This window comes from Dama dama, chromosome 23, assembly GCF_033118175.1.
Source record: "Dama dama isolate Ldn47 chromosome 23, ASM3311817v1, whole genome shotgun sequence".
NCBI classification, from domain to species: Eukaryota; Metazoa; Chordata; class Mammalia; order Artiodactyla; family Cervidae; genus Dama; species Dama dama.
The window spans coordinates 75,757,091-75,771,835 of record NC_083703.1 but is presented as its reverse complement, the minus strand read 5'-3'; the positions used below and the strand labels follow the sequence as shown (position 1 = coordinate 75,771,835).

Genomic DNA, 14,745 nt, shown 5'->3' with positions numbered 1-14,745 from the left:
GGCTTTCTGTTAAAATTTATTTCCAGTCACCCCAAGCAAGAGACCATCAGCAGCATCCATTTGACAGTCTGGGTATGTTGTATGCAGGGGGTGTGTTTCGAAGTTGAGAATGTTTGCCTCTTAAGTTGGAAGAAAAAGTACCCGTGCTAAAATCACCTGCCACAAATCACTGTTCTATTATTGCATGTTAGCGACGTGTTTAAATTTCAGAGGCGCTGGCTTCTGACGAAAACCGCTTGTGACAACATGTCCGTTGTTTCTTTGGTGGTTTGTGTCCCAAGCTTTCCCTACAGATGCAGTGTGAATGAAATTGTCAACGGGGTTCGATATCAGAGGCCTAAATGTGTTAATATTCTGGTTTAAAAGGAAACTTTCTTTTTCTTCTCTTTGCTGAGACCAGTGAAGTTGGAGGCCTCCAAGTTCTTCTAACTTAATCCTGAGCTCTCATCTCTTCCTTTTTCTATCTAGTCTCATCAAACAGAACTCTCCTAAATGCATCTCCATCTGACCCTGAGGTTCCAAGCCATTTGGGACTTCTCTTTTGTCTCATCACTGTCCCAGACAATGAAACACAGGCGGGACATTCTGATTCTTCCTGCCTTACCCAGCCTCCCTCCTGTCCTGGCTCTTGAGTCTTCCAGAAAATTTCAGCCATCTCAGTTGGAGATGCACTGATTTCTTCTTGTTGAACCACAGTCTGATGGAAATGCATCTAGAATAATTGCTCAGATTCTTATCACTTCGCTGTCAGCTGAATGCTTGGAAAGTTCCAGCACCTCAAATAGTTGGCACTTTTAAAAGCAGATCTTTCCTGGCTTGGCCTGAGAGGTGTATGTGTGTCCATGGGAAGAATGGAAATGACCTGCACTTTGTTCAGCTGGGGAGAATTCCGGCCAAGAGAGGGAGAGAAGATTCTGGTGAAGGGGCCTGGTTTTCCCTACTTCTTGTCCCAACCCCCGACTCTCAGCTTGTCTTTTAAATAATCCTTCCTCATTCCACTTTGGTGGGGGGGGGGTGGGGGGAGATAATTAGTCACAGCTCAGAAGAGTGCTGAATGCTTTCTCTAAGCCATGCCTGCTGTAGAGAAGAAACATCCCAGGGGCTGGGAGTGTGGAGACCCCAATCTTAATTCCTGGGCTAAATGCTGGTGGTTTGAATGTTTTGAAGCCAAGCCTTCTGCTTCTAGCCTAGGCTTATTTTTCTACTTTGTGATTTAATGTATATATTTTCACGTTCCTGCCTCATCAGGGAATTTTAAGATTTAGCAGGGAGGTCTGCAAAGATATTCTTTGCCTTGCAGAACTCAAGAGATCAGAACTCCAGGTACCCTGAAAACCATCTCCAGCCTGAACCCAGTGTTAACAAGAAACTTACTTACTTGGAGGCTGGGTTTTCATTGGTCTAGGGCCGGTAGATTGTAACTGTGTGTCTCATTTAAAAAAAGCCTTTTGCATCCCCCAATAGCATGACAACTGGAATAGTCATTTGACTTCAAGAACAAACTAGTATTTAAAAAAACCCCTATAGGAATCTTAACACTTCGTTTGAAATCAGATGTGGGTTTCTTTCCCCCTGCCTCATCTAAGGATGGGGGGATTGTCTTAAAAAGGTGGCTTTGTTGTTAGAACTTCTGAATAAATGCCCCCATGGGGCAAGTTCTCAGTCTACCTAAAACGTGAACATAATTTGCTCTGTTTCAGCTTGGCTGAAGAGGAAATAAAAACAGAACAGGAGGTGGTAGAGGGCATGGATATTTCTACCCGCTCCAAAGGTAAGTAAAAACCTTGTATTATCTATTCCAGAGCAGAGGAGGAAATTGGAATTCCTTTTTCTTGTTGTTGTAGTGCAGTCAAGTGTGGCTTACGAGCCGAGGTTGCAACACTCCTCCCATTTTGAGAGGTTGGCGCCTTTGATGGATGAACCTCATTTATAGAGAAATCTCCTCCTGATTTTCTTTTCCTTGCATGTCTGGGTAGGTGTTCTGACCTGTTGGGAATTGTCCCGACAGTCAGTTTTACGTGGTGTGTGTCATGACTGAGGATGGCTGGCTAGCTCTCTGCAGGGTGACTTTTGGGAATAAATTTAAATAAAGCATGTTCTAGAAGCAACGGGCATCTCCAGCTGCTTCTTGGTTTCCGATTTTAATAAAAGGTCTCTTTGGAATCGTGAAGGTGGAACGAAGGTGATCCACTTCCTGGAAAACTGTGGTCTTGGTTAGTGAGTAAAGGAAAATGTTAGGACCTCCTGGAATGCTGGGGCCAGTGTTAGAATTTTGCAAGTCAGAGAAAACATGGGTGTGAGCTTCTGTTCAATCCTGTGGTAGAGCACCTCAAAGATCTTCTAATTGTGGTATTGATAACTTTTCGTTTGGTCTGTGTGAGATTTTACGAGGTTTCCCAGTAAGGAAGCACTTACCCACATTGCCTTCGGGTGCTTTTAGAAGGCTGATGAAAATGCTCGTCTCCAAACTAAGTGGTTGTTTCATGATGTTGTTACACATTCGACATGTCACTGGGTCCCTGTGCTGGGGGCGGCGGGAAGGGCTAGACAGAGGATGAGTACGGACTCGGCCAGAAAGACTCCTCTCCAGCTTAAGAGCTTCACAAAATGTGGTTCCATGAAGGCATTTGGGACAGCAGAGCTTTTTGAGGATTTTTATAAGACAGCCTGTCATTCTGGGCAATGATGAGGGTCAGCTCGTGGTGGCTGTTGTTGGGTCTGGCCAGCCTGACGGGGTCTGGGCCTGGTTCAAAGAGGAGGGGTGGCCTTAGGTGGGCGGGCCAGGCTGCCCGGGTGGGTGGGCAGTGCCTGGGGAGCGGGAAGAGGATGTTGGGAGGGAGACAAGGCCCAGTCTAAGGCCTGCTGCCCTTCACCACAGCCCCCACCCAGCTCTGGCTAGACCAGCAGCAGAGCTGCAGGGGACTCTGAACAAAAGGTGTCTGGAGACAACTGCTGATGGGGAAGCAGCTCGCTGCTCCCCTGTTGTGGTTAAAACTGACTGTGGAGAAGAAACTCAAGAGAGGGAGCTGGAGGCCGGGCTCTTCGTTTGCCCTGTGGATCACTTAGACACTTTTCTGGCTCTGCTGCTCAGTTTTCTTATCTGTAAAATGGGTTGTTGGGTTAAATTCCAAGAGTCCTTCCACCTTGGGCTTCTCTTGTAAAGATAACACTTGCTGGGGGCGTTTATGCAGGCTGTGCTTGGAGGTTCCAGGAGTCTTTTCTTACCCTGGGAAGGTGTGGGAGGTGGTATTCCCATTTTACAGATGAGGAAACTGAGGCTCCGAGTGGTAATGTCTCCCAGGTCCTAAGTGTAGGATGGGATCAGACCAAATCGAGGCATGACTCCAAGGAGGTGCTTCCTTCTCTAGCACTCAGGGCCCAGAAGGGCCTGGAACCTAGTCGTTCTCCAAAAGGGTCCAAACTGGGGACTATCAGCCTGCTCAGGCCCGTCCCTCTGTGTGTGGAGACCCCACTGCTCATCTTCTTGCAGACCCCTGGACGTTCCTGGCCCTTCATCCTGTGTCTGGGCTGCCCGAGGTGTGACTATTCTGGGATCATCACCGTCCTTGCTTAATCTGCCCGGCCCCATCTTCTCCTGACAGCAGCCAGGGTGGTCTTGGAAAAACACGTTCCATCAGATCCGTCTGCTCTTGCTGAGTCCCTCCACTGCCCTTCCAGCGCCCTCAGGCTCCAGTCTGAAGTCACTGGGACCGACCTGCCTGGCCTGAGCCCTTTAGGACTCTGTGCGGTATTTTGTAGGATGATCCTTATTTGGGGATAATATTTTTTCTCGTTGTTGGACTGGAGTAGACTGGAATTATGTGTTTCTGAGAGGAAGGCTTTAAAATGCTGTTTTCATCACATTATATCAAGGGTATGTATTGTGAATATAATTCATCACTGGTGATGTTGACCTTGGTCACTTGGCCAAGGGGATGTTTGTCAGGTTTTTCCCCTTCCTTTTTGGAAGGAAGTCACAGTGCCCAGCCCACATTTAAGAGTGGGGAGACACGCCCCATCTCCCGAAGGCCAGAATATCTACATAAAGTATTTTGTGTTCTTCTGTATGGGAGATTTGTCTTGTTTTTCTCATGTATTTGTTCAGCCATTTATTTATATCAGCAGGGACTAAACTGTTTCATACACTGGGTTATAGTTCAGTACTACTTACTTATTTTGTTGCTCAGATTGTTCCAGCTTTGGCCACTGGGAGCACTTTCAGCTCGCTCCTGTGTCCCTTTGACATCATTGTTGGTTGATCAGTTAATTGATTGAATACTGTTTTACTTTCTGCCGCTGCAGAAGTGCTCTCGGCATTTCTAGGATGCTTTAGGCTTGTTTGGGTCTTCCTTAGCGGCTCAGCGTACAGTAGGACGCTGCCTGCAGTACAGGAGATGCAGGAGCCGCAGGAGCCGCAGGTTCAATCCCTGGGTCGGGAAGATCCCTTGGAGAAGGAATTGGTCACCGACTCCAGTATCCTCGACTGGGAAATCCCATGGACAGGGGTCTCAAAGAGTCACACATGACTTAGCAACTGAACCACCACCACCACATAGGCTCATCTTGTATGTATCTTCTGCCTAGAATTAGCCATTTCCCTAAGGCCCTGTTTGTTATTGGAGAAGGGCTTTAGAAACCAAGATCTGGGTGCTGGTTGTGCTCATTGCTACTGAGGTGTCTTTGCTTCTAGGTCTTTTCAGCTGGCAGAGTGAAGAAACACATACGTGTGTGGGAACCTACATGTGGGCACGTCTATAAGTATTTCTATCTGTATCTGTGTTAAATTGAGTTCCTACAGTTGTCTCTGATTCTGATCCATTGCCACCTGGATCCTTCTGGCTTTCTGTCCTTACTTATCTCTGGTCTCCCACTCTCACAGTGAGAAGTGGCTCCTACCATTTGCCATTCCTTACCACTTTCTGTTACATTTAAAATCGTTAAAAAAAATTTTTGTTTATTTGGCTCAACCAGATCTTAGTTGTAGCATGTAGGATCTTTAGTTGCAGGGCACGTGAACTCTTAGCTGCAGCATGTGGGGTCTAGTTCTCTGACCAGGGATTGAACCCAGGCCCCCTTCATTGGAAGCGTGGAGTCCTAGCCACTGGATCACCAGGGAATCCCCCATTTAAAATCTTACGTTCAGCATTCAGCTTCATGCACTTTAACACGTGTGTACACTTGTGGAACCATGGCCCAGATCAAGATAGTTGAACATTTATGGCATTTCAGAAGCTCTTCATAGCCCTTGTCCATGATATTATACTTTTATTTATTTATTTGTCGATGGTCTCCTATGCTATGTCATAGGCCCCTTCTCTCTCCAGGGCCTACACCACCACTGTCAGCCTTTCCCTTCCGTTTGAGAGGCAGGATGGCCCGGAGGTTTAGGAAAACCGGGCTTCTAGAGTCGGACTCCCTGAGCTTGCACTCCGTGAGCTTTCATTCTGGCTGCCCTCTGCCTCGCTGGGCTCTTCTTTATGGCTCAGTTTCCCCCTGTGCATTAGGGGTGATAAGAACAGAGGGTTATGGTGGAGATTAAATTTGCTCACATGCGCAGAGCACCCAGAACAGTGCCAGGGACATGGCTAGTGCATGGATGTGTTAACCATGATTAGAATCAGCTGAGGAAGGATACACTTGTGTTGATAAGCCTATCAGGTAGAAGCTTTACTCAGCAAGTTCTGCTGCTTTCCCTGCTTCCAGTCTCCAGGAAGAGGGCATGGAGGTGGTTAATGAAGAATTGTATAATCCAAAATATGTAAACAGTTTATAAAGCCCAATATCAGAAAACAAACAACTCAATCAACAAGTGGGCTGAAGACCTGAATAGACGTTTTCCCAAAGAAAACACACAGATGACTTTTGGGCATGCGGGAAGATGCTCAGCGTGGCAAATATCAGAGAGATGCAAATCAAAACTTTAAGAGATCACCTCACACCTTTCGGAATGGCCATCATCAAAGCGTGTACAAATGATGAGAATTGGCGAGGGTGTGGGGAAAAGGAAACCCTTGCTGCATTATTGGTGGGATGGTAAATTGGTGCAGCCACTATGGAAAATAGTATGGTGATTTCTCAAAGAAACTAGAAATAGAACTACTGTGTTACAGCAGTTCCACTCCTGGTTGTGTGTTGTAATTTGAAAAGACACATGCGCCCTGATGTTCGTAGCGGCACTATTTACAATAGCTGAGCTATGGAAGCAACTCAAGTGTCCATCAACAGAAGAAGGGATAAAGAAGATGTATATATACAATCGAATATTACTCTGCTATAAAAAAGAATGAAATTGCAGCAACATGGATGGACCTAGACAATATTTGGCTTAGCAAGATAAATCAAAGACAAGTACTGTATGATATCACTTATATGTGGAATATATATATGGGCAACGTAGGGGTATGGGATTAAGAGCTACAAACCACTGTATATGAAATAGATAAACAATAAGGATATGCACATAGCACAGGGAATGGCAGTCAGTTTGTCATAATGGGGTATAATCTGTAAAAATATTGAATTGAAATGCTATATACTTGAATTTAATATAACATAAATCAATAAAAATTTGTACTTCAGTTGAAAAGAAGAGAATTGTATAGGTCAGCCCGACGGGTATGTTCAGGACAGGCATCCTGTCCTCTGAGACACTTGGACTGATTTTCTCAGGGCCTTTGGAGCCCTGTTCTGGTGGGGAATTGGGAGGGGAAGGGCTACCTGGTTTTGAGGGAGACCTTCCCCTCTCCCCAGGGACTGCCTTGGATGGCTTTCCTTGTGTGGAGCCGAGCTCCCAGCCTCCAGGGTGATCGGATGGCCAGATGACTGGCTGGCTCTATGTCTCGAGAAGCCTTCTGATAGAGCCTCTGGGGTTAGGTGAGGAAACCGCATACACAAAGAAAGGCCTGGAGTTATGATACTGGGTTGCTGGGACTCTGAGAGCTAAAGTTAGCCTGGTCCAAATGTGACCCGCTTGCAAAGGCGGGAGTTAAGCCTTCTCTCTCTTAGTCCCTATGATTCGAAATCCACATTGTGAGGCTGTGGGCTCCGTGAACACACACTTGTTCCTCTAGCCTGCTTTTCTTATGGAAATTCACGCTTCAGCCCCTACCCTATACCGTCAGATCGGGGTTCTCTTGTCGTGAGCAGCGGAAGCCAGCTTGGGTTCATTGGAGCAGGGAAGGGATGGACTGGAAGGTGGTCAGTGGCCTCATGGGCTCGTTGGAGTGGCTGGAGGCCCAGGGCTGCTCTGGGGAGTGAAGCTAAATGGACAGTCTCTTCAGATCAATAGGGCAGAGTCTCCAGGGAGAGTCCTTACCTGGTGTCATATTTTTTCCTTTGGCCGAGGAAGGGCCAGTACTAGATACTTGGACCCCCCTGAGTTGCCCTCACTGGGGCAGAGATTATTCCTCAAGGAGGGTGAGGACCATTGGGCATCTTGGGAAACTGGCAGCATCATGCCCTCCTTGTGGGTGGAGAGGAGACCCTGAACTGTCCTGGAGAAACTTAGGAACCCTAACAGTAATTGGCTCAGAATCCTTTCATTCTGTTCCTATGTCTAGTTTGTACAACCTTTCAGATTCTCTAACTCAATTTGTGCACCCTCTTCCCCCTGACACGTACTCACTTATTAACTGAATAATTCCCAAGCCAGTCATTGCCATAATGCCAGCCCTGGCATTTACTGGAGCGTTTTAGTTCTCAGGAGACAAAGCTTTCGCACTTTCAAGATGTCAGGTTGACATTTGTGTCCGGGGGTAATGATCTGCTGAAAGATGCTAGAGCAAAACTCGGAAGAACTGTCGAGGTGCCAAGTGTGTTTGCCTAGCTGCTGTTTTCCTGAGTACTTACTAGGTGTCAAGTATTAGATGTAAATTACTTCGTTTGATTCTCTTAATAATGCTGTGTTACAGGTGTGCTGTTATTCCCATTTTATAGTTCAGGAAACTGAAGCTCAGAGGGATTAATGAAGTGGAGGAGTAGAGAAGAGAGGTTAGGTTTTATCATTGATCTTAAACCTTTGTACTTAGTCATGAGCTCTGCCCCCAGGATCCTGGGTGAGATGTCCATAGGGGCCAGCAGGTTATCCAGGGTTTCAAGGCCTTTAGTGGGTGGGAGACTGTCTGTCCTAAAGGGGTAGGGTGCCTCCATCTGATCGTTGAACAAAGCAGGAACAGGAATATGTCTCATTTGATGTCACCAGCTGGGATTTTATTCCCCTCCCCGCCCGCCTCCTGTAAAAATGCCTGATTTAGAATTGTGATCCGTGTAGCCCAGTTTCTGAAAGACCATGCATGAACCCAACAGAACACGTCTCCGGGTCACAAGTGGTGGGAGAGTTGTGGGTTTGCACTCTCTGCAGGAGACTGGACCCAGCACAGTTCATTGCAGGATTTTAGCCATGTGACGTAGGAGTCAGAATAAGCTCCTCCAAGGACAGGGACTTAAAGTCTGAAAAATGATGGACTCTGGGAGCTCACAGCTCCCTGTACAAAGGCTCCCCTGTTTGGGCTGCCTGCATCTTGATCCTGCTATGTGTGCATTTTGCAGTAATGATTGTGGTGTGCGGATGCCAGGCTGCCAAAGCTGAAACCATTTTTTAAAAATGTCTGTGTAATGTCACCCGCACAAGGGAACGAGCCACTTGGAAACCATGCACAGATGCAACGGAAGCCCAAGATATTAAAATCTTGAACAGTATCATTCTTGCTGAGATTTGCCTCGGTATGAATATGTTTTCCAAGACAGGAAGCTGGAGAATATACAATTACAGCAATTTGCTAACCAGCCCCAGACCTTAATTAGTACAGGATCCTCGTTCTCACTGTTGTATGTAAATTAAGCTTGTTTCACAAAGGGACTGTTTATGAGGACGGCTCTCAGATAGAGACCTTGTATCATTCTTTTTTTTTCCCCAAGGAAACTTTAAGAAAATATAACCGTAAACACCCTTTAAATCACAGTGCGAGGCTGAAGTGCTGAGAATATTTCTTTTCAAAAATGAGCATCAGTATTTTTAACTCAATTTTGGCTCTTTCACGTTTCCTCCAGCCCGAGAAGTGCCATCCATGTACTGTGCAGTGGAAGGAATTGATTTGCGAGTTAGATAACTACCAGATTGTTCCTCTCCCAACAAGGTCTAAAATATCCTGCAACTCTTGAGAATGTCGGATATGGCTTTCTGAATGAGAAACCTTCTACCTTCTCTTGGCCCGCAGAGCTTCAGTGCAATCTGTTCATGGAATCCTGTCAGCACCTTCTGTGCAATTTATCTCCGTGGTTCACTCGTGGAAAACCTTGCATTTGCCCCGTTTTTGAAGCCTGACCTACGTTACATGTTTATATGACTGCTGTTGTTCCGGAAGACTGTGATCTACAGTGGACCATTTTCAACCTTAGTTTCAAAAGAACCATCTCTCCTTTTTCCTCCTCCCAGTGCCTCTAGAGTTAGCATTCTAGGTCTGAGGCCTTTTAGAGATCCCAGCACTTTTTTTTTTTGCTTGAAAGTTTCAAAGAGTAGTTATTTCACTTTGCTCCATTGGTGGAGGCCCCTTGACGATTAACTTGAGGGGAGCAAGCTTATCAAGCCCACATCTCAGAGTCTGGGTGAGTGGGGGTGCGTGCAGTGTTATAGGCCCCCCTACACTCACTACTGCCCCCCCCCCCCCATTCTGTCCTACCTTCAACTTTCCTGGAACCCAGAGATCGAGCGTTTCAAAGGGAACAGTAACGTGGTTTTTATTTTTAAATTATTATTATTATGTTTGGCCGATTTGCGCAGCATGTGGGATCTTAGTTCTCTGACCAGGGATCGAACCAGTGCCTTTGGTGCTGAAAACACAGTGAAAACACAGTGTCCTAACCACTGGATCACCAGGGAATTCCCAGCAACATGTTTTTTTAATCCAGTCACAGAATTGTTCAGTGATCATCTTGTTTAGTCATTCAGTCGTGTCCAGCTCTTCTGCAACCCAATGGACTGTGGCCCGCCAGGCTCCTCTGTTCATGGGATTTCCCAGGCAGGAGTACTGGAGTGCATCGCCATTTCCTTCTCCCGGGGACCTTCCCGACCCAGGGATCAGACCGTCATTTCCTGCATTGGCAGGTGAATTCTTTTACTGCTGAGCTACCAGGGAAGCTTTGTTCGGTGAATCACCACAGTCTTATTTTGGAACATTTTCATCACCCCAGTAAAAAATCCCTGACCCGTTAGCAGTAACTCCCCATTCATCACCCATTTATCCCAGCCCCTGGTAACCACTAACCTGCTTTCTTCCTCTCTGGATTTGCTTACCTGGATCATTTCATATAGATGGAATCGTTTAGTATGTGAACATTCATGTCTGACTTCTTACTTGTATATTAATGTTCTTATGCTTGTTCATATTGTAGCACATACCACTTAAAAAAAAAAATTATTTGCTTATTTTAAGGCTGTGCTGAGTCTTAGTTGTGGCAAGCAACTTTGTGGCATGTGAACTTCTTAGTTGCAGCACGTGGGATCTAGTTCCCTGACCCAGGGATTGTACCCTAGCCCCTTGTATTGGGTACGTGGACTCTCAGCCACTGGACCACCAGGGAAGTCCCCTCATACCACTCCTTGATTCCTTTTTATGACTGAATAATGTTCCATTGTGTTATTCCATTGTCACATTTTGTTTTATTTATCCATTTATCTGTTGATGGAGTTGAGTTGTTTCCTTTTTTTGGCTATCATGAAGAACGGTGCCATAAACATTCATGGGCGAGTTTTTACGTGGATGTATGTTTTCATTTCTCTCGGATGTAGACCTCGGAGTGTGGTTATGGTAGCTCTGTGGTTATAGGGTAGCTCTGTGTTTCGCCTTTTGAGGAATGTACAGATTTTTGAACACGCACAGGTCTTTTCCACATTTCATCTCTTGACCCTGCATCTCTCCTGTTAGTGTTTCTCCTTTTTCTGGCCTCTCCATAGCCAAATTTGGTAAAAGGAGCGTCAGTACTTAGGTCTTGGTTTCCTTACTTCCTGCTTTGTTCTGCCAGTTCTGTGGTGGCATCCACCCAGATGCTCCATGTTACCAGTTCCCACCGGGCTTCCTGTAGACTCCAGTGGGTGGTGTCAGTGCTTCGTGTCCTGATCTAGAGGAGGCAGTGGACACTGCTGATCATTCTTCTCCTGGAACCTGCCTCTTCTTGTGCTTTTCCTCTGATTTCCCCGGCTCCTCCTCTTCTCCCCACCGCTAAGTGTTGGCGTTGCTGAAAGCTTGGTTCCTCATCTTGCCCAGCATGTTCTTTTCCTGGGTGATCTCGCCCACATCTGTGGCTTTATGACTCACGAATATCTTACTTCCAGCCTAGATGTCTCTTGAGTTATGATGCAGAGGGCTAGCTACCTACCTGACTGCCGACCTGTTGTTCATGGGTGTCTTGAACTCAACATGTCCCAAACTGACTTCACTGTCTACCTTCCCTCCTGCTCCCCCAACAAAACACCTGCTTCTCCACCATGGTGAATAAGCCAGGACTCTGCCAGTTGGCTAGGCCAGGGATATGGGACTGAGCCTCGATTCTTCTATCCGTTTGCCTTTTTTTTGCTTCCTTACAATAATATATTGTACATATCACTCTTCTTCAGGTTATCACCAGTGAACTGTAATAGTTTTTTTTTTTTTTTTTGGCTTCACCCACCAGCATGTGGAAGCTTAGTTCCCCCAAGCTTGTACCTCCTGCATTGGAAGTGGGGGTGTCTTAGCCACTGGACCACCAGGAAAGTCCCTGTAGTAGTCTTTTAATTGGGCTCCCATCTCTTATCTGCCCTACCCTCCTGATCCTTCTAAAAGGAACCTTTCTTTCAGCTACCATCTCCTGCTTTAAAGTCTTAAGGGCTCACTTCTTGGTTTTAGGATGAAGAGCAAAATCCTAAAATCCTTATGTGTGAGCCTTGCCCTCTTTTCCAGCCTCCTGCCTCCGTGTGCCCCTTTCTCTCTACTCCAGCCACACTGATCTTTTCAGATCCTCTGAAGGAAGGTCCTCCCCTCTCTTTTTTCTCCTAACATCCTACCTTCCCTGGATGCTCTGGCTCCAGGTGGGGGTGGGTCCTGCCTTTTGTTTTTGTGCATCTCATTTCCCCAATGCCCGTTTTACCACCACTTGTTCCTGTTCCAGTTGGAGCACAATAAATATATCTTTTGAATGAATGAATGAGTGAATGACTTTACTTTGTCTACCAGGTGGATAGAACTTTTCTCCTGGAGAAGGAAGTAAAAGCAGCCTTTCAGCTAGAGTGGATGGCTTTGTTTCCAGCATCTTCCGCACCTGGAAATAATTACCTAAGTTCAAATTTCTGCTCTCTCCGAAACGATCGGTGGCTTGTCTGTCTTTCCCCCCGGGGATACAGGGCTCTTTGAAATGGCCCCCTTCCCTCTGATTTCTTTCCTTCCCCAGGTATTAAGCCCACTTGTAATCGGCCCTTTTCCAAACACAAGTGTGATTGTCTTGCTTGCCTGCTTTGGGTTGCTGGTGGCTCCTGAAGATGACCCCAGTCCTAAGTCGAGATTCAAGGCCCTGCTCCATCTGTCCTTTCCAGGGCTCTGGTCAGTGTCCCCGAAGAACCTGCCCCTCCTATTCAGCCTGTCCAACCTCAGTGTTGGTTCTGTGATGTGACTGCTGGCTTCCTCCTGCTCCTCGCCGGGTCATACCTTTGTCCATCCTTCCAGGCTGCTCTCCCCAAGGACCTGTTTTCTCCACGTCCTCGGGGACCCAGGCTCCCCTCTTGCGGAACCTTCATTTATACCTCTGACAGTGGAGATATACCTCCTCCTTTAGCTTCCAAAGTCGGACGTACCCCGGGGAAATTCCCTAGTGGTCTGTCTAGTGGTTAGGACTTCATGCTTTCACTGCCGAGGGTACAAGTTCGATCCCAGGTCAGGGAACTGAGATCCTGCAAGCTGCAAGCGTGGTGGAAAAAAAAAGAAATCACCCTGGAAAGTCTCCTAAATTGGCCAGGAAAAGGACAGGATGGTAATCCGCTCTGATCAGACATTCTCACACATCCTGAAGGTTTGAGAAATTTCCAGCCTAGGCTGGAGGTGGCAAGTCCAGAAACATTTCTAGGCCCTGAATCATTATGCTTTTGAAGGCTACTACCGGATTCTTCCCTTAGGCATGGGTGGAGGATTCTGAAGGGTCCCGCTTGCCTGCTGAACTTCCTGCCTTGTCAGTTGTATATTGAGCTTCTAAAGCTCGGCTCCTCTGATTAGGTAGCTACTCTGTGGCGGTTTCAGTTTATACTAATTGAAATAAAAATTCCTTCTTCAGTTGGACGAGTCACATTGCAAGTGCCCAGTAGCCACACGTGGCTAGAGGCTGTCCAGATATGTAGACAGCACAGATATGGAACGTTGCCATCACTATAGAAAGTTCTGTTGGACGGCACTGTATTACAGCTCTCAATACATTAATACGTTGTGCTGGATGTAGTAGGTGGAAAATCTAGCTACGGATTGGCTCAGCATAGAACATGCTCAAAAAATAGTTAATTCTATCAGTGTCTTAAATTTCACTTGATTAGATTCTCCTGGGCTTGCTGTTTTTTGAAAAGATCAGCAAAGAAAGAACACAGCTCTCTTCCCATCTTCTCAATTGGTATTTGTTATCCAGGCTCCTCTGAACTGCCTTTCTGCCAGGCTTTTTGGCATCTTCGTGCACTGGCTGGGGGGAAAGAATCCAGGATGTGTTGGGCCACCCTCTTCCCAGCCTTCAGCCTCTGTTGTTGAATTCTTTTCCCTTTGCATCTCCTCTTGAACTGATAACAGGGACCAGGTCTTCTTACCTGTTTAATATGGGGCTAATGATTTCTAGTACTGGCTTCTCTCGTATCTCAGTTGGTAAAGAATCTGCCTGCAATGCAGGAGACCTGGGTTTAATTCCTGGGTCGGGAAGATCCCCTGGAGAAGGGAATGGCAACCCACTACGGTATTCTTGCCTGGAGAATCCCATGGACAGACGAGCCTGGCGGGCTACAGTCCGTGGGGTTGCAAGAGTTAGTGACTGAGTTAGTGACTGAACCAGTGATTTGTAGTAGCTGCTCAATAAATGGTTTTTGAATGAAGACTCTCTTCCAAGAGACAGAAAGTTAAGTAAGGGAAGAAAATGGTTGATTGGATTTTCTTTGCTTTTTTTAAAAAAGTAATTTTATTTACTTTGACTGTGCTGGGTCTTTGTTGCTGTGCGGGCTTTTCTCTGGCTGCAGAGAGCAGGGGCTGCTCTGTCGTTGTGGTGTGTTGGCTTCTCTTGTTGCGAAGCACAGGCTCTAGGATGCACAGACTTCAGTAGTTGCAGCTCCCAGGCTGTATAGCGCAGACTTAATAGTTGTGCACGGGCTTAGCTCTTCCCTGGCTTGTGGGATTATCCCAGAGCAGGGATTAAGCCCGTGTCTCCCACATTGGCAGGCGGATTCTTTACCACTGAACTACCGGGGAAGCCCTGGGTTTTCTTTCTTTTTTTTTGAGTACACCTTGGAGCATGTGGGATATTAATTCCTAGATCAGGGATGAACCCGCACCTACTGTAGTGGAGATGTGGAGTCTTAACCACTGCACTTCCAGGCAAGTCCCTGAATTTTCTTTACAAATGATTAAGTCAGTGCATCTTCTGGCAGCAGGCTGAAGTATACAAAGAAAAAGCTCAGAAATCCTCCGCCAGGTAACCTAGTTGACAGTTTGATATGTTTTCATCTGTCCTTTGTCTCCCTCTTAGAAAAATATAAAC

At 46.5% G+C, this 14,745-nt stretch overlaps 1 protein-coding gene across 7 annotated transcripts in view; it reads left to right on the top strand.

Moving 5' to 3' along the window:
• The window catches only part of ZMYND8 (zinc finger MYND-type containing 8), a 115,208-nt gene that overhangs the window by 8,083 nt on the left and 92,380 nt on the right, over positions 1-14,745 (top strand). For all 7 annotated transcript variants that reach the window (XM_061127429.1, XM_061127428.1, XM_061127426.1 and 4 more), the window contains one exon: positions 1,701-1,771. In XM_061127429.1, the coding sequence (XP_060983412.1) occupies positions 1,701-1,771 (71 nt within the window). The remainder of the gene's footprint in view (positions 1-1,700; positions 1,772-14,745) is intronic.